The 26,123-nt window shown below is 37.5% G+C and overlaps 1 protein-coding gene and 1 pseudogene across 3 annotated transcripts in view; one reads left to right on the top strand and one right to left on the bottom strand.

The window, feature by feature from the left end:
* The window catches only part of LOC100020451 (zinc finger protein OZF-like), a 28,173-nt gene extending 6,212 nt beyond the window's left edge, over positions 1-21,961 (top strand). For 2 of the 3 annotated variants that reach the window (XM_007492289.3, XM_007492290.3), the window contains exons 3-5: positions 874-1,000; positions 14,225-14,320; positions 15,205-21,961. In XM_007492289.3, the coding sequence (XP_007492351.2) occupies positions 874-1,000; positions 14,225-14,320; positions 15,205-16,649 (1,668 nt within the window). In that variant the 3' untranslated portion in view covers positions 16,650-21,961. The remainder of the gene's footprint in view (positions 1-873; positions 1,001-14,224; positions 14,321-15,204) is intronic. The other variant, XM_007492292.3, reaches the window with a different exon arrangement.
* Positions 21,962-22,085: 124 nt separating this feature from the next.
* LOC100014992 (40S ribosomal protein S11-like) lies at positions 22,086-22,561 on the bottom strand (annotated as a pseudogene).
* Positions 22,562-26,123: the final 3,562 nt, after the last annotated feature.

Raw genomic sequence — 26,123 nt, 5'->3', positions numbered from 1 at the left:
ATTCCTTTTTATTCCTATTTGTTTTTTTTCCCCGTTATCTATTAACTCTTGACTTTTCTAAAATTTCATTGACTTCCCTTATTTCTTTCCTATTTATTTTTTGGTTAGATTTATCTAGTTCTGATAGGGGAAGGTTGAGGTCCCCCACTAGTATGGATTTACTATCTTATTCTTCCCTCAGATCCTTTAGTTTTTCCTTTAAAAATCTGGATGGCGTACCATTTTGTGAACTCTGGAGTGGTAGGAGTGGTTGGCTAGCACTCCTCTGTTAAACAGTTTTGCTTCTGGTTCCTCTTTACCCCATGAAAATCGACTCTCTGCCTTCCGAGTCATGTTCAATGGGAGAGCCCTATGACTCCATCTTGCTGTTGGGTTTGGATTCCTGTCTTTTTGAAGCACTTTTTAAGGACTGGTATGGAAGGATATTCGGAGTCAACTTTTGTTGCTACTAAGCTTCCATCTTGACTCTGCCCCTTTCCACAAACTCTCAATATAACATGAGACCGTGCTTCTTCATTTACCTAGAATCAAAGTCTGATCCCATATGGATCCTATGGAATCCTCTTTATGCTTTCTTATATATAAGAGTATTTTAGCCTTTTAGGAAATGAAGTAGAGAATTCCATTTTCTTTGTTTTCTCCTCATCAATCACTGGTAATATTTCCCCCCTTGAATACGTAGTACCTTCTGAGAAACTCTTCAAAAAAAGTTCTTACCAAATCAATTCTAAAACTTGTGATAAGGAGGAATTTCAAATGTAAGGATGATAGTGAAACTCTTTGATACTTTGGTAGATGTATCCAAAAGTATTCTTAAGTTGTAGTGAGGTAAAGCCCCAGCTTTCACTTTCCTTATTTCTTTTCCTTGTTTAGGGGTTAATAACCTTCAAAGATGTGGCTATGGACTTCCCTCAGGAGGAGTGGTGCCTGTTGGACCATTCCCAGAAAGAGCTGTACCTGGAGGTCATGCTAGAGAATGTGCAGAATCTACTCTCTGTGGGTAAGGACCACTTCCTGTCTTAACTGTGAATCTCCCATTAAGGAAATGTCTTCATTCCATGCCAAATGTATAGAATTTTGAGCCTTTGTCAGTGATTAGAAAAGCAAAAGTGCTGATCCCTGCCCAGGGTTCTCCTTCTGCCTGCTTTTTATTTAAAAAAAAAAATCTTTGAATTTTGTAATGGAAAACTGGGACTTTTCTTTCTTGATCCTGTTATAATTAAAATGGTTGATGTTGTAAACTGTAGTGAGTTAAAATGGTGGAAGATATAAATTATGATAGATATAAGAGAGGGTGAGTAAATTTGACCGCAGAAAATGTTTTCACTACAGTGTCTTGGTTTTTAAATCAAATATAAGGTGGTCGCCAGGGAATATATTCCCAAATTATGAATATGCCCAAGTCAACTGGGTTTTATAGAGAATTTAATTAATAATACAATGAGTAATCAAAGAAAGAGAGAGAATGAGAAAAAGGAAATAAGTATGAAGGGCCTTAAGCCAACATGGCCTAGACCTGAGTCTTAAGAGAGAGATCAGTCAGTTAGTCTTTTATCACTCACCACAAGGTCTGTCTAAGCAAGGATTCTAGGGACACCAGGCCAGCTCCATCTCAGCTGATTTCACCAGAGAGAGTTCCAGCCAGAGTCCTCCTCAAAAAGAGATCCAGCCAGAGACTGTTTTAAAGGGCCTCTCTCCAGAGCCTCCAGAGGGACAGAGTCCCCTCAGAGGAGCTCCAGCAAGACCTCCTTAGAGATTGTCCTCCAAGAGCTTCCCTTCTCAAGAGATTCTTCCCAAGCGATCCTCATAAGAGCTTTCTCCAAAAGGATTGTCTTCTCAAGAGATTCTGCTTTTCTTATATAGGGGTTTTTCTCCTATGTCACCTGCCCTAAGTCCTTACATCTACCAATCACTGTGGACGTTTTCCAAAGGACTGCCCATCTGAATTCCTGCTAAGTCGACTAATCTCCTCAGTAAGTCTGAACTAGAGAAAATGCTGCTGTGTCGACTAATCCCCTCAGTAAATCTGAACCAGAGAAAACACAGCTGAGTCAACTAATCTCATTAAGAGAAAACCTGCCCAACCTTTATAGGTACCTAGCATCCCATTGTATCAGTTCTAAAAACAGGCATGGCTCAAAGAACTCCTTGCCTCATCATAAGCATAGGTCCAAGTACTTTCATTGTTTAGCAAGGAGTTTTCTCCCCTAAAGCAGTCTTAAGTATGGGTGGAGTAAAGGTCCTCCTATTGCAAGGAGTTTTCTCCCCTAAAGCAGTCTTAAGTACGGGTGGAATAGAGGTCCTCCCATTTCTGATCCTGGCGAGTTCTCACATCAAAATGTGGAATGTTTCCAGTAGGGAATTTGTTCCAATGGAGAATTCCTCAATGTGGAAATTTTTAACATTCACAAGTCTGAGAAATTTCAAGATTTATAATCCTGAGATGTTTCTCTTCTGTTCTAGATAACTTCAGGTGAAAACTTAAACCAGTGTTACAGATTTACATTCCTAAAGCTAAATCTCAGGAGTTATCTAGTCCAGCCTCTAATTAGATCTGAGTTTTGTTTGCATATTCTCTGTTAATGCCCAGGCAGCCTTTCCTTGAAGATGGGAATTGAAGGGCATCCTCTACCTGCCAAGGCAGGCCCTTTCTCTTTTGGATGTGCCTGGTTTTTAACAAGGATTTCATAAAAGAGTATTAATGGAGAAGGCGAAGCCAAGCAGGGGGCATAGCAGAAGCAAAATCTGGAACCACCCTCAGAATCTCAAAGTAACCTTAAAACATACTCTAGATGACTATAGTCACGGAACTAACATGAGTAAGAGTGAGGTGGCTCTTCTAAGGAAAACAATTTAAAAGCTAGGCCGAAATGATTTTGTGGGGGATAAAGGAAGAACTGTAAATAAAACTGCACAAAGGGGATACTAACAATCCTCTCCTGATCAGCTGCATGAGATTTTGTACCTGGGCACAAGCCAACTTTGAGACCTGGGGACCCTTCTTAAGCCTATGTTAGTGAATCCCATGCCCACTCCTTGAAATACATAGGGCTGGCACAAGGCTTTAGTGAGGCTCCCAAGTCACTTGGCCAGTTCAAGCCTGTGGTTAAGCCCCTAGCCCCAGGGCAAAGTAGCTCCCAGTTCTCTGAGCTGTTCAAGCCATCATCAGTCCCCAGGGTAGACTAAATATACAGCTTTCAGAGTGCATAGCTGGTATACCGGCCATGATACCACCTTGGCAGAAATGAAACTTGCAGAAAGCCAGAACTACAGCTGAGGAGAGCAGCAAAGAAAAACAAGTTTAAGAGAATGCCTCCTTTACCCTTAGAACAGAGCTTGTCTTTGCAGTAGAAGTCAAAGTGGGGGGAAAAGTCTGGGAAAGTGAACAAAAAGCAAATGAAACATCTAAACATATAGCATGTCTAAGGAGTCAAAGAAGAATAAGGCATAGACTCAGGTGGGATTAGATTGAGATACCAAAGCAGCCACATGCAAAACTTGAAATAATAATGGGAATTGGTCTTAGGTGCTGAAAGAGTTCAAAAAGGAATTAAAAAATCTTAATGAGGGAAGTGGAGGAAAAATGGAGAAAGGAAATGAAAGTAATGGGGAAAAAAATAACACATAAAAAACCAAAACTGGTCAAGTGACAAAGGAAGCAGCAAAATCTGATGAAGAAAAGAGTTCCAGGAAAAGTAAAATGTACCAAATAGAAAAGGAATATTAAAAGGTCATGGGAAAAAAATCATTCTTTAAAAATTAGAAATGGACAAATAGAAGCCAATGACTTCATGAGACATCAAGAAATAATAAAATAAAATCAAAGAATTTCAAAATAGGAGAAAATATGAAATATCTACCGAAAAAAAACTGACCTGGAAAATAGATCTAGGAAAGATAATCTAAGAATTAGTGAACTACCCAAAAAAAACCCCAAAACTAGACATCCTATTATAAGAAATTATCAAAGAAAGTTGCCTTGATATCCTTGAATCAGAGGTTAAAAGAGAAATTGAAAGAATCCACAGTTCACTTCCTATAGTAAATCTCCAAATGACAACTCCCAGGAATATTATAGCCAAATTTAAGTACTATCAGGCCAAGGAGAAAGTACTGCTCTTAGGCATAAAGAAAAAATTCAAATATCATGGAGCCCCAGGGTTGATTACACAGGATCCGACAGTTTTTACATTAAAGGATCAAAATTCTTGGAATATGATTTTCTAAAAGGCAAGGAAACTGGGTTTACAACCATGAATCACCTATCCATCAACATTGGCTGTATTCTTTCAGGGGAGAAATGGTTGTTTAATAAAACAGGAAATGTCTACGCATTCCTGATGAAAAGAACAGACCAAAACAGAAAAGTTGATGTCCTAATACAAAATTCAAGAGAAGCATGAAGAGGTAAATAAGATAGACAAAATTTATAGACCTCCATACGGTCAAATTTATATTAGTGCAAAGATGATATCTGTAACTCTTAAAATTGTTATCCTTATAGTAGTTAGAAGAAATTTATATAGACAGACAGTGTGGTACTAAACTGTTCAAGATGATATGCCTTCCCAAAAATCCAGGGGTGAAAAAATAGCACCGAGAGAAAAAGGAAGAGAGAGGTAAAATGGGGTAAATAATATGAAATAAAGAGGCATGGGTAGAAAAACTATTCCAGTGCAGGGGAGGATGAGGGTGGCAATAGGCAATCAGTAAAACTTAAATTGAGATCTGCTCAGAGGGAATAACAGCCAGACTCATTGGGGTATGGAATCTTAAGTTACACTATAGAAGAAAAGGAGAATAAGAAAGGTGGTAGAGGTAGAGAAATAATGTAAGGGAGTTGGAAAAGGCTTAGGAGAAAGAGAATAAGAAAGGTGATGGTGGGAAGGGAAATAATTTAAGGGAGGGAAAATAGGGATAGTGATTAAAAGGGAAATGTGTGCAGTGACAGTAAAAGGAGAAAGTACAGGATTTAAAGAGGAAAACAAGATGAAGGAGAATACAGAGATGGCAAACATAACTTTGATTTTAAATGGGATAAATGTATCCATAAAACAAGCAGATAGAATGGATTAAAAACCTGAATCCCACAATATGTTGTTTACAAGAAAAACATTTGACATACACAAATAGACATTCAGAGAATAAAGGTAAGGGGATGGAGTAGAATGTATTGGGCTTCAACTAACATAATAATAAAAGGAGGAAAAGCAATTATGATCTCAGACAAAGCTAAAGGAACAATATATCTGATTAAAAGAGATAGGGATGGTAATTACATCTTTATAAAAGGCAGTATAGATACTAAGGCTATATAAGTACTTAACATTTATGCACCAAGTGTTGTAACCTCCAGATTTTTTAAGTAGAAACTATAGGAAAGTAAGGAGGAAATTGGCAATAAAATTATACTAATTGGGGACTTTAACCTTCCCCTATTACAACTAGATAAATGTAACCAAACAATGGACAAGAAAGGAGCAAAGGAAGTGAATGAAATTTGTCAAAGACTAGCTCTGGGTGGCTCTTGTCAGGGTCCAAGACCCTGGAGTGAAAATACATGGCCCAGGTTGGTGCTGAGTGCAGTTCAGATTTTATTGAAGAATGGAAAATTCTGCTGAGTCATCATGCTATAACTCAAAGTATACATAATGCTGAGAAACGACATGCTAATGGGTATACATAATTAAGGGAAATATATGTCTTCTAGATCTATACATCATAGGGTATATAATTCAGGGAAGTTTCTGTCTTCAAGAAAACTCAGAGAATTATGCTTATGGGGAGCTTAGATTTCTGGCACCTCCAGAAGTTTCTCTTAGATAAGCTTCTTATGGTTGTGTAAATAAGACCTGCCCCTCGCAAAGATCTTGACAGAGCACAGAAGGCTCTTTGAGAATTTCATCATGGCTCCTTTCCCAATAGGTAAAGCTTCTGTTCTGACCCTCACAGAAATTTTAGAAAATTTATATTTAATAGATATCTGGAGAAAAATGAATGGAGTGAAAAGGGAATATACCTTTTCAGTTGCATATGGAACTTAAGAAAAATTAAGCATATACCAGTCATAAAAACTTGACAATCAAATGCAAAAAAAGCAAAAATAATAAATGGGACCTGTTCAGATCATAATGCAATAAAAAGTATAATCAATTAGAGTTAATGGAAAGACAAATTTTTATTGGACACTAAACAATAATTCTTCAAAAGAATTCACTCAAACAAATCATGGAAATTATTTCATTAAAGAGAATGACAATGAGGAGATAACATATTAAAAATTTTGGCATACAGTCAAATCCATACTTGGGGGGGTAGAGTCAAGATGGCAGCTTAGAAATGGCAAAAATCGATTCCTCTGAAATCCTTTCTATACCAATCAAAAACAAAGTTCTTCAAGGGGGGATAGAAAACCAAATCCAACAAGACAGTTGATTCAACTTAAAGGGTACGTAGAAAAGATTGAATTCTTGGGTCTAAGAAAAGGAAGATTCCAATATCCCTCCCTCACCTACTGTGCTGAGACTTGGGCAGACAGTGGGATCCCAGAGAGGGGGCTCCAACCAGGATAGTGCCTTGCTACTACAACTAAGTGAAGCTCATGTTTCTGACCACAGCTGGCAAGGAGACAGCTAGAGAAAAGAAACAGAGGAGAGGGCAGTCTGGTCCCAACCTCCATCTTAGGCTTCTGCTACAGGAAGTTTTGGCCTTGGCACATTCAGCTCTGCAGATAAGCTCAACTGGCCTAATCCAGTATACCAGCAGCATAGAGAAGAAGCCTCTAGAAGGCAGAAAAGCTCAAAACTTGCAGAGCCAGCAAACAACTAGAGGAACGAGTGTACAGCCCACAAGGAGAAGGAAAAAAGGAAAAATACGATTGAAAGCTGCTATTCAGAAAAACAACAAAGAACAAATGGAACAGAGGTGGACCAAGCAACATTAAGTAAAATCTCAAAACAATACTTAGGGGAAATTTTGTATCCCTGAATGCTTATAGCAGCTAAATAGAAAAAGAGAAGATCAATGAATTGGCCATGGAACTAAAATAACTAGAAAAAGTACAAACTAATAATCTCCAAGTACAGACTAAATTGGAAATCCAAAAAATCAAAGAAAAAATTAATAAGATTGAAAACAAGGGAACTATTAAGCTAATGAATAAGACTAGGAGTTGGTTTTCTGGAAAAAAAACCAATAACAAAATAGAGCATTGATTAATTTGATTTAATAAATGAAGAAAATTGCCAGTATCAAACTTGAAAAGGGCAAATTCACTTACAGTAAAAAAAAAAAATTAAAGCTAAATCTGATAATGTAGGTGAAATGGATGAATATTTACAAAAATATAAATTGCCCTAATTAACAAAAGAGGGAATAGAATACTTAAATAATCCCATCTCAGGAAAAAGAATTAAAGAAACCACCAATTAAGTCCCTATGAAAAAATCCCCAGGGCCAAATGGATCCTCAAATGAATTCTATCAAATATTTAAAAATCTCTCCATTGGGAAATGACTGAAAAAATTGTGGTTTATGATGGTGATGGGATACTATTCAGGTATAAAGAATGATGAACTGGAGGATTTCTACATGAACTGGAAAAATCTCCATGAACTGATCCAGAGTGAAATGAGAACCAAAAGTACATTGTACACAGAAAGTGAAACATTGTAGAACAATCCAATGTAATAGACTTTACTACTAGTAGTAATGCAGTGATACAGGACAATCCCAAGGGACTTAGGAGAAAGAATGCTATCCACATTGAGAGGAAGAACTGTGGAAGTAGAAACACAGAAGAAAAACATGACTCAACACTTGTTTTTAATGCATATATGATTTGGGGTTTTGGTTTTAAAAGATTCTATATTGTAAAAATGAATAATGTAGAAATAGGTATCAAGTGATAATATTTGTATAACTCAGTGGAATTGCTTGCCAGCGCTGGGAGTAGGGTGGGAAGAGGGGAGAAAAAGCAAATGAAACATGGAAACATGGAAAAATATTTTAAAAAATAAAAATAAAACATTTAAAGAACTAATCCCAATAGTATACAAACTATTTTACAAAATAAGCAAAGAAGGAATCTTATCAAATTCTTTTTATGACACAATTATGGTACTGATTGCCAGGAAGACCAAAAACAGAAAGAAAACTACAGACCAATCTTCTAATGAATATAGACACAAAAATCTTAAATAAAATACTAGCAAAGATATTACAGCAAGTTATCACAAGGATTATTCACTATGACCAGGTGGCATTTATACCAGGAATACAAGGCTGGTTTAAAATTAGAAAAACAATTGTAAGGGGGAAAGGGGGTTTAATTTTTAAAGGGTTAGACTTGATTATTTGAGAGTTTGGTCACCAGGAATTTAATTCCAAAGAGATTTTATTTACAATTTATTTACAAAATGTAGAAAGAGTGAAGCAAGAAATCAGAGAGAGGATAAGGTAAAATATCTATCCTGAGCACTATGAAATTTACTCCTGGCCCCTTGGGGCAGGGAGAATTAGTTTCAGCCAGCCTTGGCAAAGCCGAAGACCCAGGGAGTCTCTTCAGAAAATCCAGCAGTTAAGAGTCAACTTTTCACTCACCATGTGTCAGTCCAGTCAGTAGATTCTAATGCCCCTCTTCACTAGCCTCAACTCAGCATGAAGAATTGTCCTCCAGCTGAAGTGGAAGTCCAAGTTGAACTCCGCTCCAAGAATTTCCAAACTCTGTGTAGCACTCTCTTTAAAAGGCATTTTCTCTTGCATCACTTCCCCTAATTCCATGTCTACCAATCACAGCTGATGCTCTGCTCTAGGACTGTCCAGAAGGCAGTTAGTCGATTCTGATTCGTTACCCACTGTTGCACACGTGGCTCACAGACCTTCCACTTCATGATTAAGTGGGATATTTGCACTTTTGGTGATTCAATCTAAATGGGCAGATCTTCATACATAACTTTTAAGTACTGTGTTTGTACTTTTTGTGATTGAATCTAAAAAATAGGCAGGTCTCCATACTTAACTTTTAAGTAGGATTAAAATAGACATGAGTTATAATTTAAATCTTCACAATCAGGGAAGAGCTGAGTACCTTCATTGTTACAATCAGGGGAGAGCCAAATCCAATCTTCACACAATCCACATAATTGACTATATTGATAGCCAAACTAACAGAAATCACATGGTTATCCCAAAAGATGCAGAAAAGACCTTTGACAAAAATATAATAGCCACTCCTTTTGAAAATACTAGAAAGCAGAGGAATGAAAGAACCTTTCCTTGAAATAAGAAGCAGTATTTATTTGAAACCATCAGCAAGAATCATCTGCACTGGGGATAAGTTAGAAGCCTTCCCAATAAGATCAGGAGTGAAGCAAGGAGGCCCATTTATCACCACTATTATTTAATATTGTACTAAGAATGCTAGCAGTAGGAATTAGATAAGAAAAAGAAATGGAAAGGATTAAAGTAGGTAATGAGGAAACTAAGCTATCACTCTTTGTAGATGATATGATGGTATACTTGTGTTATCCTAGAAAATCAACTAAAAAGCTAGTGGACATAATAACTTAAGCAGAGTTGCATGTTATAAAATAAACCCACATAAATCATCAGCATTTGTGTATATTTCCAACACAACTCAGCAGCAAGAGTTAGAAAGAGAAACCTCACTTAAAATCACCCTAGACACTATAAAATATTTGGGAATCTATCTGCCAAGACAAACACAGGAATTTTATGAACACAGCTACAAAACACTTTACACACAATTAAACCTAGATCTAAACAATTGGAAAAACATTAATTGCTTATGAGTAGGATGTGCTAATATAATAAAAATGACAATCCTACCTAAATTGTTTACTTATTCAGTGCCATGCCTATCAAACTATCAAGAAACTTTTTCATAGAATTAGAAAAAAAATAACAAAATTCATCTGGAAGAACAAAAGCTCAAGAATGTCAAGGGAACTGTAACAATTAAAATTTAGGGAAATTGGGGAGACTGAGGCAGGTAGAAATTAGTTTCTCTCTGCAAGGAGTATTATATTTTTTAGAGGTTTATTAAGGATTAAGGATTAAAGAAAATACAGGATAAGGAAAACGTGTCTAGGCCAGAGGCCTCTGGGAAGAAGTCCTTCCCCAAAGGATCATAAAAACATAATCAATTTAAAGATTACAGTAATTTGAGGATAAGAGAAAAAAAACAAACCAGTAAGCGAATTCCCGAGGCTGCTCTCTCCGTCACTTCCTGTGGACGGGGCTAGATGCCAGTTCGTGCTAGAAGCTTGAGCAAGGTGGAGGCCCACAGACAGCTTCCCTTCAGATCGGTCACGTGAGTCAAGGACTGTTTCCTTCTCTACCTTGGCCCCTTTGGGCCTAACTCCCTCTGGCTCCCTGCTAGAGGTTGAGTAAACCCTTTCCCTTTTTCTCCTTTCTCCTTCTCTCCTTCTCCTTTTTCTTACTCCCATTGTGATTAAACCCACGATAAATTCCACCCTGACTTGAGTGTTTCATTTTAGGAATTTCATAAGTAAATTCCTTGGCAGCCACAGTTTTAATATAACAATCTTAAAAGGTGAAATTTTCACTACAACATAACTAATGGGAAAAAAAAAAGTGAAGGATGGTGACCTAGCAGTACCAGATCTTAAACTGTACTATATAGCACTGATAAAGCAATTTGGTACTGGCTAAGAGAGATAGAAGTCTATTCAATGGAATAGACTAGGGGCAAACACTACCTCAAGAAGGTAGTATTTGATAAACCCAAAGATCCCAGCTTTTGGGGGAAGAACTCAATGTTTCACAAAAACTGCTGGGAAAATTGGAAAAGGATATGGGGAAAATCAGGTTTAGATCAACATCTCACACCCTATACCAAGATAAATTTAAAATGGGTAAATAAATATAAGGAGTGATATTATAAGTAAATTAGGTTAACATAGAATAGTATACCAGTCAGATCTATGGGAAAGGGAAGAATTTAAGACCAGGCAAGAGTGACAGAACAAGATGTAAAATGAATAATTTTGATTACATTAAAAAGACTTTGTATAAAAAAACCAATTCAATCAAAATTAGAGGAGCAAAAAACTGGGGAAATTGCACAACAAAATTCTCTGACAAAGATCAGATTTCCCAAATATGTAAGGAACTAAGTCAAATTTACAAGAAATCAAGCCATTCCCCATTTGACAAATGGTCATGGGATATGAATAGGCAGTTTTCAGATGAAGAAATCAAAACTATCAATAATCACACAAAAAAAGTTTTAAATGTAAATCTAAACGACTCTGAGGTACCACCTCACACCTAGAAGATTGGCTAATATAACAGTAAAGGAAAATAAATGATAAATGTTGGAGGGGATGTGGCAAAACACTAATGCCTTCCTGGTGGAATTCAACCGTTCTGGAAGGCAATTTGGAATTATGGCCAAAGGCCTCTAAAAGAATGCATTCCCTTTGATCCAACTATACTGCTACTGGATTTGTATCCCCAAAAGATAAAAAAACAAACAAAAAAAAAACCATGTTTGTGTGAAAATACTTATAGCTGAGCTTTTGGTGGTAGCAAAAAATTGGAAAAGGAGGTGTTGCCCCATGATTGGGGAATGGCTGAACAAATTGTGGTATAAGATGATGATGGAATACTATTGTGCTATAAGGAATGATGAACTGATTGATTTCTATATGAATTCTGAAGACCTCCATGAACTGATGTAAAATGAAATGAGCAGAACCAGGAAAACATACAAAGTACCTGAAACATTGTGGGACGATCAAGTATGTAATACTCTGCTTCTAATAGCAATGCAATGATCCAGGTGAATCCTGAGGGACTTATGAGAAAGAATGCTATCCACATCTAGAGAAAGAAGTGTGGATGTAAAACTGCAGAAGAAAAACAATTTATCAGTTGGTTATATGGGTATATGATTTGGGGATCACTCTTTGTGGATGATATATGATGGTATACTTAGAGAATCCTAAACAATCAACTAAAACACTAGTTGGAATAAGTAATAACTTTAGTGAATTTGTAGGATGCAAAATAAACCCTCATAAATCATCAGTATTTCTATATATTTCCAACAAAGATCTGCAGCAAAAGTTAGAAAGAAAAACCCCATTTAAAATAACTCAGGACAATATAAAATCTTGCGAATCTATTTGCTAAGAGAAACAAATTATATGAACACAATTGTGAAACACTTTTCACACAAATTAAGTCTTAGGTGCAAGCAAGTGGGAAAATATTAATTGCTCATATGGAGGCCAAGCTATTACAATAAAAATAATAATTCTACCTAAATTTATTTCTTCAGTGCATACCTATGAAACTACAAAAAAACAACAACTTGTAGAACTAGAAAGAAACTAGCAACCCGGAGAAAAATTCTTCTGGGAGAACAAAAGATCAAGAATATCATGGGAATTAATGTTTAAAAAAAAATAAGGTAAAAGGATGGTGGCCTAGTAGTACCAGATCAAGAACTGTACTATAAAAGAGTAATCATCACAACAATGGTATGAGTTAAGTAATAGAAGGTTGGGTCAGTAGAATAGATTAAGGGTAAGTGACCTCAGCAATCTAATGTTTGAGCAACTCAAAGATCCCAGCTTTTAGGATAAGAGCTCACAATTTGACAAAAATTGCTGGGAAACTAAAAAAGATATGTCAAAAATTAGGTATAGACCTGTAGTAATGATCCTATAGTATGTGTGCCAGAATGGGCAATGAGAGCCCTTTCTATAGGCATGCCCAGCATCACCTCAGCACAGAGTTTGTTGCTAGAAAGCCAGAGGGACACAAGGCTGGACTGCTCCCCACCCCCTCTCCATGCACACCTGAGGACATCACCTGCCCCTGTAAAAGATTTGCCATTAGTGATATAGACCAATATCTCACCCTGTATCAAAATATGGTCAAAATGGATTTAGACATAAAGCATGATATGAGTGAATTTAGGGAATACGGAATTATTTACCTGTCAGATCTATGGAGAAGGGAAAAATGTATGACCAAATGAGATAAGAGAACATTACAAGATTTAAAATTAGTAATTTTGACTATATTAAATTTGGACTGTTTTAGACCAATAAAACCAATGTTACATAGATTGGAAGAGAAGCAACAAACTGTGAAAAACAAAGATTTTTCAAATATATACAGAACTTAGTCAAATTTATAAGAATCCAACTCATTCCCCAATTGACAAATGATCAAAGTTTATGAATAAGAGTTTTCAAATGAAGAAATCAAAGCTCTCAATCATATGAAAAAATGTTCTAAGTCCCTCTTGACTAGTTAAGTAAATTAAAAGAACTCTGAGCTACTACCTCACCCGTACTAGATTGTCCAATATGACAGTAAAAGAAAGTGACAAAGGTTGGAGGGGATGTGGCAAAATGTGATAATTAATGCATTGCTGGTGGAGTTGTGAACTGATATATCCAATATGGAGAACAATTGGAATGACTACTAAATAGGTATTAAACATTGCATACTTTTTGATCCAGTAATACCACTACCTAGGTCTGTGCCCCAGAGATCAGAAAAAAAGGGGAAAGGACCTACTTGTAGGAAAATATTTGTAATTGCTGTTTTGGTGGTAGCAAAGAATTGGAAATTGAAGGGATGTCTATCAGTTGATGAATGGCTACAGAAATTATGGCATATGATGGTGATGGAATAGAATTGTGCTATAATAAATAATGAATGGGATGATTTCAGAAAGAGCTGGAAAGACCTACATGAACTGATGCAGAGTGAAATAAGCAGAACCAGGAGAACATAGTAACAGTAATATTGTAGAATGACCAACTATGATAGACTTGGGTATTCTCAGCAATACAGTGATCCAGTACAGTTCTGATGGATTTATGACAAAGAATGCCTCTATCCACTTATTACTTCTCTGAGGCTGGATTAAATTTGTTTTTCAGACTCCAAGTTCTGATCTCTTACTCCTTCACTACCAACTGCCTTTTAATTTCTAGATAATGAAGGTTGTAGAATGTGACTATCCTTGTATTATAAGAGGCAAATGAAGATGGAATTTTCTGATTGAAAATGGTTTCCATCATCTCAGTCCTCTTGCAAGTGTCCCAACAGTGAATACGACAGAAAACATTTTGTAGGCCTTGCTTGCATACTCCATTTCTCTTAAGATGACTAAATTTTTATTTTTCTCTTCTGATCCCTACCTTCTTTCTTCTAGGGCTTCCAGTTCTTAGAGAAGATTTTATCTCGTGTTTTCAGCAAGGGGAAGCACCATGGCTGCTAGAGCAAAAAGGCCCAGGTTGTTCCTCTCCAGGTGAGTAAAGTGAAAGCAAGTGTATAAGGGCTATTATCTGAAAAGACTTTTTTCTTTGTAATAAAGGGAGTGCTAGACTTGGAGGCTGCCAGATCAATACTGAATCATGCTATTCATTTCCTGAGAGATGGATGATGGACTCAGTATAGAGTATGAGTCTTGATATATGGTAGATCATAAAATAGCATGGTTATTTAGATATCTGCACTAAATGGCATAATTTTTCCATCCGTAGAGAAAAGAAAACTTATATTCTACTTTGAAAACTACTGCATGAGAGTTAAAAAGAGTGAAGCTGTTTCTCTGCTTATTATATGCATTTTACCAAGAATGATCCTGTGATAGTTCCTCCAAAATGATGAGAATAGAATGAAAGGTTACTTGAGATTGATAAAATTATAAAAACAATCAACAAGTAATTTTTAAAGTAAAATTAAAAAAGGCAATAGAGAAAGACTGTCCCAGTACTATGGACAGAGCATGTTCAGACACAAGTTTTGAGTTGTAGTTTAGCAACAAGGATGTTGTTCAGATCACTCCTCCATTCTTTACTCATGACATGAGTTGCGAAATATGATGAGAATCTTGTGTCTGCCTGTGTTGAAGGTCCTTTGTGAGTTTCCATTGTTATTGTATGTGAAAGTATTCACTTAGAGAAACAAAATCATCCATCTTGCAGTTATGACCAAATGGTATATCCAAAGACTGGTTCTTCTTTACATTTGAAACTTCCTTTTTCCCTGGGGAAATAGAATAAAAATCAGTTTACTTTTTGTAGTAATAGGAAAGAACGTATATTTCCGTGTGTGTGTGTTTGTATGTGTGCGTGTGCGTGCATGCGTGCGTATGTGCTCCTTCTGTGTTTATATTGTTATTTTTTTTAGAAGCAGAGACTAATTTTGAAGTAAAGGAGATGTCTACCAAGCTGAGCCTTTTGGTGGAAGAATCTGGCTCCCAAAGTTGCATGAATGAGGGTCCCTGTGACTTCATTTTGAAAGAAATCTGTGATTCTAATATCAAGGGAAATAAGAATCCAAAGAGTTATTGTGAATTTGATGAAACTGCAGAGAAATTCAGCCAATATTCAGTCCTAAATCAGTATATGAAGTTGACTTCAGGAAATGACTGTTGTCAAGATATTGAATATAACAAATACTTTCTTGAAGAAGTAGGACTTGTTCAGTTGCCTGAGAAACCTCCTGTAATGCCCCTGTATCAATGTAACCTAGGGGGAATGGCCTTTGACTGGAGTTTAGACCTCATTAGACATCCAAAAAATAAACATATAGAGATGGTAGAGAGTAACAAAGATGGGAGATCATTCAGTCAGATCTCTGAGCTTGGTTCACAGCAAATAATCCACTGTGGAGAGAAACCTTTTGAATGTAAACAGTGTGGAAAGACTTTTACACAAAGGTGCAATCTTGCTATACATCAGAGAATCCACACTGGAGAGAAACCTTATAAATGTAAACACTGTGGAAAGGCTTTCACACAGAGGAGCCATCTTGCTGCACATCAGAGAATCCACACTGGAGAGAAACCTTATGAATGTAAACACTGTGGAAAGGCTTTTACAATGAGGGGCAATCTTGTTGCACATCAGAGAGTCCATACCGGAGAGAAACCCTATGAATGTAGACACTGTGGAAAGGCTTTCAAACAGAGTGGCAGTCTTGCTAAACATCAGATAACCCACACTGGAGAGAAGCCGTATAAATGTGAACATTGTGGAAAGGCTTTCACACGGAGGGGTCATCTTGCTACGCATCAGAGAATCCACACTGGAGAGAAGCCTTATGAATGTAAACAATGTGGAAAGGCTTTTATAGAGAGGGGTTCTCTTGTTACACATCAGAAGATCCACACTGGAGAGAAACCTTATGAATGTAAACACTGTGGAAAGGCTTTTACTCGGAGGTGTGATCTTGCTGCACATCATACAATACATACTGGAGTGAAACCTTATGAATGTAAACAGTGTGGAAAGGCTTTCACACTGAGGAGTAATCTTGCTGCACATCATAGAATCCACACTGGAGAAAAACCTTATGAATGTAAACAATGTGGAAAAGGTTTCACACTGAGGAGTAATCTTGCTGCCCATCAAAGAGTTCACACTGGAGAGAAACCTTATGAATGTAAACAATGTGGAAAGGCTTTCACACAGAGTTCAGGTCTTGCTGCACATCAGAAAATCCACACTGGAGAGAAACCTTATGAATATAAACATTTTGGGAAAACTTTCACAGTGAGGAGTAATCTTGCTAAGCATCAGAGCATCCACATAGGAGAGAAACTTAATCAGTTTAGATTGGTTTTCACATGAAACTCCACAGTTGCTTCACATCAGAAAATGTTCACTGGAGGGAAACCCAATTAGTGAGACTGAGCTTATAGTTGCCATTTTTAGATTATTTAACTTAAGAGGATCCACATTAGAGGAAAAACTTTGGGAATACAATCATCTCTTATTCCTTTTGGATCCTAGATTTAGAATAGAATCCTAGAATTCCTTTTGGATAAAAATCTTATTACTGTCATGAATAATGATGGATACTGAAATGAAGAGTCCAGAGCTTATTTAGTAGGACAAAATGTCTTCTGAACAGACTAGTCCTAGATGGATTCCCTGTTGGAATACTTTCAGTGAGAGATCCTCTCTTTATTTCAGTGGGTTTATAGTGTAGAAAAACCCAATGAATGTGTACTAGTTGTATGTGTTTTCCTCAGGAGGATGGTGATCACTATTATTTAGAGAAATGTAACTTCTAATAAGTCTGAGCGACCACCCAACATCAATTCCATAGAAGGAATAGTATGGGAAAATATTTTATAGTATTACACAGGCAAAATCTATAATGAAATTTCTTAATAGCTTTTGCGCATGAGGGAAAAAATCCCAAGGCTAAATTTTTTTTTAATGTTGGATATTGTTTTTACACATAATCATGAAAAAAAATAAAATATGAAATGATGGAGAAGAGTTCTATGATCAGTAGTGAACAATATTCTTTTTGGAATGAAGGGGTGTACAGAGAACAATTATACAGGAAGGGCTTCAATTAGAGCTCATACTTGACTAAACACTGGACACATTATGGTGGAGATAAGATTAAACATCTAATTCACTAGGGAATGCTTTTTGCTGTAGTAAAGATTTTATTAGACTGTCCTTCATACTGTGCATAAAATACTATGAATAGGACTTTTTCTCTGACATCCTAAAGCTTGCAAATCTTTGTCACTATTTGACAGCATTTATCTGTTTCAGCTTTTTAGCCATTCCCTGGTTGTCACTCAGTTGTTTACTGTTTTTTGCTGACACATACAGATCTTACCAAACAAATTAAGAGTGCATGGGGAAGATGTGGAAGGGATACAGGACCTGAGCCTTACTGTTCAGTCCAAGGACTCAGACTCATGATGCAGTTGGCTAATTTCTGTGTCTGAGCAGAAATCCAACTCCTCTGATGAAGTAATAATGGAGGACTTGAGGTCTCCATGTCCACCTTTTCTCTCAAAATACCAACTAATAGGGGGCAGCTGGGTGGCTCAGTGGATTGAGAGTCAGGCCTAGAGATGGGAGGTCCTGGGTTCAAATCTGACCTCAGACACTTCCCAGCTGTGTGACCCTGGGCAAGTCATTTGACTCCCATTGCCTATCCCTTACCACTCTTCTGCCTTGGAGACAATACACAGTATTGACTCCAAGACGGAAGGTAAGGATTTAAAAAAAAAACAACTAATGGGAACTCGGGGGACTTCCTAAGAATAAGCTGTCAATCAAAAAAGAAACAGGACATAACTCCCTTTATAAATAAGAGGCAAGGCACCCTCTTCTGGGGACAATGGTGAAGGAAACATTTTGCTTATGGGAATCAAATGACCCCCATTGAAAAACCATATTATCCTTGAAGAAATAGCCTCATTTTCTTTGTTAAAATCTGGATGCTGCACAGTATAACATATCTATGAGATGAGAAAAGCCCTAATTACTCATGATAATTACTTTCCCTCTAATTGGAGAGTCATTATAATGGAGAAGGGGATAAGAATTTCACTAGATCTTGGAGCTCTCAAGGAAACAAGGAGATTTAAGTAGATCTTTTTAATTTTCTCCTTTCAAATATAGGCAAATAAATAGCTGATTTGAGTAAATATTTTAACATCAGTATCATACAATATTAAATGATACAATATTATACATTGTATTATATTGTCATATTTTAAAAGACTGTTATATAATACTAGATTATAGTATTATAACCAATATATAACATCAGTTCATGAAAACCCAAATTATTTCCATAAGGGATAGTTAAATAACTTCAGAATAAAACATAATGCTTAAGGATTAGATATATAACTGAAATTAGAATTAAAATTCGTTAAATGATGCTTGGTATAATTAAAATACAGGGTCAGTGGGCTGATAAAGGTGCTAGGTTCAAGTCTGACCTAAGATGCTTTTCTAGCTGTGACCCTAGGCAAGTCACTTAACCCCATTGCCTAGCCCTTACGAATTGTGTCTTGGAACCAATATACAGTATTTATCCCAAGAAGCAAAGTAAGGATTTAAAAGATAATGATAGCAATAATAAGGATTAACATTTGTATAGTGTTTGCCATAAACCAATAGGATATTAAACCTTTTAGGTGCTAATATTACCATATTACCTTTTAGATAACTGAAATCCCATGGCTAGTAAATTATACCGACTGGCAAAATCATTGCATTTCCCAGCATTATTGTTCTTCCTCAAAACTGTTAGCATTTAAAAAGAAGGAAAGGATCTCATTTTATCAATACTCAATTTCAGAATTCCTAGCTAACTATAACCTTATCCCAATTTCCTTTCAAAGAACTGGATCAATTTTTTCCCTGCCCAAAGGCCTAATCAAATCTTTTGTGTTCATTTTATCCACTCCTAAACCTCTTTCAACCTATCTTACAGGCTTTCAGGTAAACAGCATCACATTTAACCTCCTTGCAGCTCCAGGAGCTGAAAATTTCCAGCTTCAGTTTTACAAAGAGAAACCACATGAAGTTTTACTACATGAAAACTATACCTGTCCTTCTTCATAGCTTGATCTGAGCTTTCCCTTATCAATCACATCCCAAGTTGTTTATGAAAGTAATCCTTCTATTTCACTGATTCTTGTGTTTAAACCCTTACCTTCTATCTTAGAATCAATACTGTGTATTGGCTCTAAGGCAGAAGAATGGTAAGGGTAAGGCAAAGGAGGGGTTAAGGTACTTATCCAGGGTGACACAACTAGGAAGTGTCAGGCCAGATTTAAACTCAGGACTTCTCATCTCTAGGATTGGAGCTGTATCCATTGAACCACCTAGGTGTTCCTACTTCACTAATTCTTCATTTCTTTTATGTTTGCTTATGGACTGCCTTCCCACATTTTGGAAGGGAAAGGAGACTCTTAATTTTAAAGCTTTTTAAGTTCCACTCCAAACTTCCCAATCTTTTTAGGGAGTTCTTTTCATTTCTAAAAATAGCAGCGTTTCTTGGACCATATTCTTAGACCAAAATTCAGATAGATTAGTAGACATTTGTCTATTATAACCACAGTGAAACAAAATATGTTTATCAAAAAGAGCAGCTTTTCTAAGGAACCTTTTTAATCACTGGGTTTACATGCTACCTAAACAAACATTTAATTTTGTATTAACAGTATTGGAAAACATCTACATAGCTTTACTAAATTTGTATTTATACCTCTTTTTATTAGGTTAGATGAGCTTTCTTATCCTATGGTTATTTTGGTTTACAGCCCTAGCAGAAAAGCTTTAAGGAATTCTAATCTGATTCTGGCAAGGCTCAGCCCATGGGTCCAAAGAACAAAAAGAAAATGAAGAAATTGATTCCTAATATGCATGCTATTATGGAGCCCTGAAGATCATCAGAACCAGCTTTCATATAGTATTTGATAAACATTATGGGGCAAAGTTCTGTACCAAGTGAAATTTCTTGTGAATGATTTGATAGGAAGTGATGACTGTCAGATACTTATCTGACTTTGGCTGAATTTACTTACTGGTTAGAGCTCAATGTTAGATTTAATCCCATCTATAATAGCATTTCCCAATACTATGAATTATCACATTTTTGTTAGTCTAACAAGTTAGTAAACTGAGGTAATTAGACCTGACATCTTGGTTTATTTGTGTTTGTTTTATTTTCAAAATCCTTACCTCCTATTTTAGGATGAATACTGTGTAGTGATAAGGGTTAGACAATGAGATTTCAGTACCTTGTTCAGGGTCATATAGCTAGGAAGATTATGAGGACAGATTTGAACGCAGGACCTCCCATCTGTAGGCCTGACTCATACCCCTGTGTTTCCTGTATTATTATCCAGCATATCTCATCTAGTATTAGTAATCTTAGATTTTCCCATAGAAAATTAGTGAAAGTTAGGTGCTTTTCAGGAGAGAGATACCAATCTCTCTTTATGAAGAGTAGAGAGGAGCCCTCTCCAAGCAGTTTTTTATTTATATATATCTTTAATTGTCCTAATTAGCACTCTTTACTAATGTGGCCAACTCCCTGCTTCCCCTTCTCTCTTCTTATTTTGGATTCCTAATAGCTCTGACGGTATTCAGAAGGTTGAAGAGGTTAGAATTGAGGTGGTGATGGAAAGTTAACAGCACCAAAGACTCCTGAACCTAAAGTTACCGTCTTCACTCCCTATCTCGAATGTTTCAGTCTGAGAGGCCTTGGCCATGGCTAACTTCTGACTCAATTTAGAAATTACAAACTTGAAGAATGCTCCCTTGAGTTCAAGAACACTGAGAAACTTAAGGAGGGTAGGACAAGATGAAGAAAAATATAACAGACATTGTATCATCCATAGATGGAGGCTGCATGAAAAAGAAGCATTGTGTTAATTCTGTGGAAGGGAATTTTTTTTTATCTTAACTTAGTCAAGTCTTGGAGTGCTCCACCCTTTTAACTTAGTCAGGAACTTGAGAATCTCTTTGATAAAAAAGTTCACATCCTAGGAGGACAGTAGGTGGATCCCACAGGCACTGCCCCCTGGACAGTGGCAGGTAAATTAAGAAACTCTGGTTCCTGAGATGTGATAGACACAGTGAAAGGAAGGAGAAACCAGAGACAGGAAGCAATATGGGGAAAACTGCTTATAAAAGTCAGCTGAGGGCATTCTGCTGTGTTGGTGTCTCTGCATTGGAGGGATTCTTCTGTCTTGGAGATTTATTCTGTGCTGGTAAGACTCTTGCTGAAGTGACTCCTGGTTGGAGATCTGGACCTGAGGGAGCCTTTGTCAGAGTTAAGGTAGATTTCTTTGGATGGGCAATTATAGGATATTTAGCTAGGTAATATTTTCTGCCTCTTTCCTACATTTCCCTCTTTTACTATCTCTACCCTGCTGTAATAAAGCTACTAAAACTGCTAACATACTCATAGATTAACTTTAATTTTTGTAAACAGTGACTACAACAATTTTTTAACAATTATTTTTGTCAAACCCAATTTTTAACTATTACACTTGGCAACCAATTTTAATTATTACAATTCCCTATAAATCCTGAGGACATTGTTTTGAGAGCAGTTCCCCATCTTCATTCTCTAATAAAGGCTTCATTTCTCTGCTGGAATCTCATTAAGTCTTGTCTGCTCTTTATTTATTTTTTATTTTTTTAGGGGGAGGACACCTTTATTAGCAGAATGGCGGATCAGGGTACACTCAGTGCCCACGTGCCCAACTACCTGCCACAGGGAAGAGCTCAGAACTTCTTGAACTGCTTCTTGTTCCCTGCTGCCTTGGTGACCTTCAGCACATTGGACCTCACAGTCTTGCTGAGAGGCCAGCACTCGCCCACAGTGATGATGTCTCCAATCTGAATGTCTCAGAAGCATGGGGACAGGTGCAACGACATATTCTTGTGCTTCTCAAAGTGGTTGTACTTGCGGATGTAGTGCAGGTAGACTCAGCGGATGACAATGGTCCTCTGCATCATCATCTTGGTCACCACACTAGGCAGGATCCTGCCGCAGATGCACATGTTCCTGGTGAAGGGGCACTTCTTGTCAATGTAGGTGCCCTCGATGGCCTCCTTGGGTGCCTTGAAGCCCAGACCTATGTTCTTGTAATAGTAGGGCACCTTCTTCTTGGCCGTGTTCCCCAGGAGTACCCCCGCTTCTTGTTCTGGAAGATGGTCGGCTGCTTCTGGTAGGCATGCTCTGTCTGGATGTCCGCCATGGTGCTGCTCCAATCAGCTTTCACTTTCTTAGGTGGCAGGACAGGAAAAGCTTGTCCGCTCTTTAAAGTGACTTTGGGGTATGGAACCCTGAGATTTCACTCTACACACTCCTAACTGCCTCCCTAATGCCCTATTTCAATTCCAAATAGCAGGGAGAGTGATGTGCCTCAGTGCATTCTGAAACTTGTTTTCAGAATTTCAAGCTATTTAGAACTATTTCTTGTATCACCTCCACCCTTTATCTCTCTATGCCTGGTCTTTATCTCTCTCTTTCTCTTGCCTTTATCTTTTTCTGTCTCTTGTCTTTGTCTCTCTCTATTGTCTTTATGCCCCTCTGTCTCCTCTTTTTCTGTCTGTATCTCTTTCTCTTGTCTTTCTTCTGTTTCTTGTTTCTATCTCTGTCTCTTGTCTTTCTCTCCTTTTTCTGTCTCTTGCCTTTCTCTTTCGGTCTCTTGTCTTTTTTTTACTAATTGTCTTTGTCGCTTGTCTTTCTCTCTCTCATTTTTATCTCTCTGTGTAGCATACCAGGCATGTTGCATCTGGGAAGTATGATTGATGTATTGATATTGTATTACCAGACACATGGTCAGACCCCTTGGCGGCCACACTGCCTCAGCTTGGAGTACGTTCATTTGCAAATTGCAGGTCAGATTAATCTCCACCTCTTTGTTCTCATCATTGTCAATGTTAAAACCTATGTCATGTTACGTATTCGTTGATCCACATTCCTAAAAACCTTCAATAAATACTGGGGAACTAGTGCGAACTCTCTCTTACTAGCCCTTTACTAGCTCTCTTTGGCTTGGTCTCTAACTAGCTCTCTCCCCCTTCACTTCCTCTCTCCCTCTATTTCTCTTTGACTCTCTCAGTCTTACACTTGCTCACTTACTCTCTCTCTCTTTCCTCCTCTCCTCTTACCTCTCTTGCTTCACTATATTTTTTTCATAGCAACACTGTCACCCCAGTGCCTCCTGTTGCTAAAGGAGGCACCAGGGAGTTGAGACTTCCCCCTTTTCTAGTGACGTCACCCCCAGTGCCTCCTATTGCTATAGGTAGCACCAGGGAGAAGAGACTCCCCACCTTTCCTAGCGACACTGGCACCCCAGTGCCTCCTATTGCTATAGGAGGCTCCAGGGAGTTGAGATTCCCCACTTTTTCTAGTGACACTGTCACCCCCAAAGCAGACTCTCTTGTCTAGGAATATCAAGGAGTTGATACTCCCCACCTATTCTCTTATTCCTCTTATTTCCTTGGAATTTGCATTACTCCCCATGTGTTTCTACTTCTGCCTTTGAGTTATTCTTTGATTATTCTCCCATTTCCTTAGCCTCCTCTCTCCACCTCAGGTTATTACCCACAGATAAATATTATAGGACTCCCGTGGGGGGTCACTATACTCTGTCTCTTCTCTTTCTCTCTCAGTCTGTCGATGTGTTTTTTCCTCACTACCTCCCCCCATGTGGGTTTTAGCCAGAGGAAAAATATATTTTCTCAAATTAATGAAAACTGAGCAGACATGTACCCATTGTGGAGTCCTGCCCACACTCTTGGCTCCCTGAGACTTTGCAGTGCTCCCTAGTATGGAAATTATAAATCTTTTATTTACAGAAGAGGTGAAAAGAGTGAAAGTAGAGAAATACAAAAGGGTAGAGAAGACATTAACCTATCTAAATATTGTTCCAGTGCTTGGCTCAGCCAGGACTTATCAACCTTCAACTGGAATTAAACTCTCTCCAGAAGACAGGAAGGGAAAGCCAGCTATCTACTCACCCAAGCTCCCTCCAAGAGGCAGGTCAAGACAATGACTAGAGCTAAAGGTGATTCCTGAGGCTATTTTCCTTGAACCAACCTTCTTCCTTAAGCTGACTTCCTTCTTGAAGTCCAACTTCTTGAAGCCGACTTCCTTTTTGGAGTCAACTTACTTTTAGCCTCAGAAATTCAGGGCCTTTTATAGTGGCTTCTTGTCTCCTCCCCTCTTCACAGAGCCAATCACAGCTTCCAAATTGCCTAGCACAGACCAGAGGACAGTGTCTGTGGGATTCACACTTCTCATCCTGTGAAGGTGTCAACTCTTATCAAAGGCCTCTAGAGGTCAATTTCTCATCAAAAGGTCCACAAGTTTCATAATTGATTGAATTTCTAAGGGTGTAAATTCTCTAAGTGGTTTGCAAGCTCCTCCACCTGTTCAAGCTTTTGTTGATTCAATCAAAAGGTGTGCTAGCTAAAAATAGGCAAAGGGAATAAAGGATTCCCTTTCATGATTCCAAGTGGCCTTTGATGTGAGGTGCAGATCCACATTGGATTATGGGTAAAAAAACTTTCTTCTTATACTTGCTATATTCGTTTCTTAAAGTCTCTAATACTAAGGCAAGGAATTAAAGTGTCAAAAGATAAGTTACAGGCATTAATTTAGGTTATATTAAAATGTTGCCCCGGCTTTCCAAAACAGAGTATTTACTAGTAAAGAATGGGGTTTAGTAGGTCAGGTTCTAAAAGAAAAGGGACAGAAAATCTCCCCCCAAAATTTGGCTAACGTGGAATCTCTTCAGAATGGCGATAACAGCAACAGACGTCCAGAATTCCATGGTTCAGCCTATTCCCTTATCTAACATTCCTATTAACACAAATAACTCTTACCGTACTCCACCCATTACATTCGATAATCCCTTTACTTTGGCTCATAAGCTCCAGCTTTCAAAGCCTGCTATCCTCCTGCAGGATGCTTCCCCACCCCTTTACTCAATTATCCCACTTTACTCTATCCCTCTCCCACCTTACTCAGAAGCCGAAGCTGCTGGGCTTCCTAGCATGTGGTTCTGTCTTTCCTCTCCAGCACTCCGCCTCCACTTCCCCTCTATACTAAATGCAGACTTAGATGATCTTAACTCTACAGCCAATTACACAGGGGAAAGAAGGAAAAAATATGAGTAAAAAAACATAAAAAGAAAAAAATTACAACTGACAGCTTCTATCCAGGTAATGAATAAAGAGCAAATGGAACAGAGGGGGACCAAGGAACATCAAGGAAAAACACAGAAACTAGCGAATTGGTCACAGACTTTGGAAGAACTCAAAACACAATTCAAAAAACAATTAAGTGAGGCTAAAGACAATTGGGAAAAGAAAATAAGTCATCTGGAAACAGAAAATAGTGTCTCGAAAACCAGAATTAATCAACTTGAAAATGAGGTAAAGGAAGTAAAAGATTACCAACAAAGAAAATCAGACCAGAAGGAGAAGGATGACCAAAAAGCCAGGGATGAAATTCAGTCTTTAAAAATTAAAATCCAACAACTTGAAACAAATGACTTAATAAGGCAAATATAAAACAAAATCAAAATAATGAAAAAATTGAGGAAAATATGAAACACCTCATTGACAAAACCTTAGACTTTGAAAACAGATTCAGGAGAGACAATTTAAGAATTATTGGACTACTGGAAGATCATGACAAAAGGAAAAGCCTGGACATCATTCTACAGGAAATTATCCAAGAAAACTGCCCCAACATTCTCAAAAAAGAGGGAAAAGTGGAGATTGAAAGAATCCACAGAGCACCTC

Source organism: Monodelphis domestica, chromosome 4 (assembly GCF_027887165.1).
Source record: "Monodelphis domestica isolate mMonDom1 chromosome 4, mMonDom1.pri, whole genome shotgun sequence".
Lineage (NCBI taxonomy): Eukaryota > Metazoa > Chordata > Mammalia > Didelphimorphia > Didelphidae > Monodelphis > Monodelphis domestica.
The sequence above is the reverse complement of the archived record's forward strand: the minus strand, read 5'-3'. Positions and strand labels throughout refer to the sequence as shown.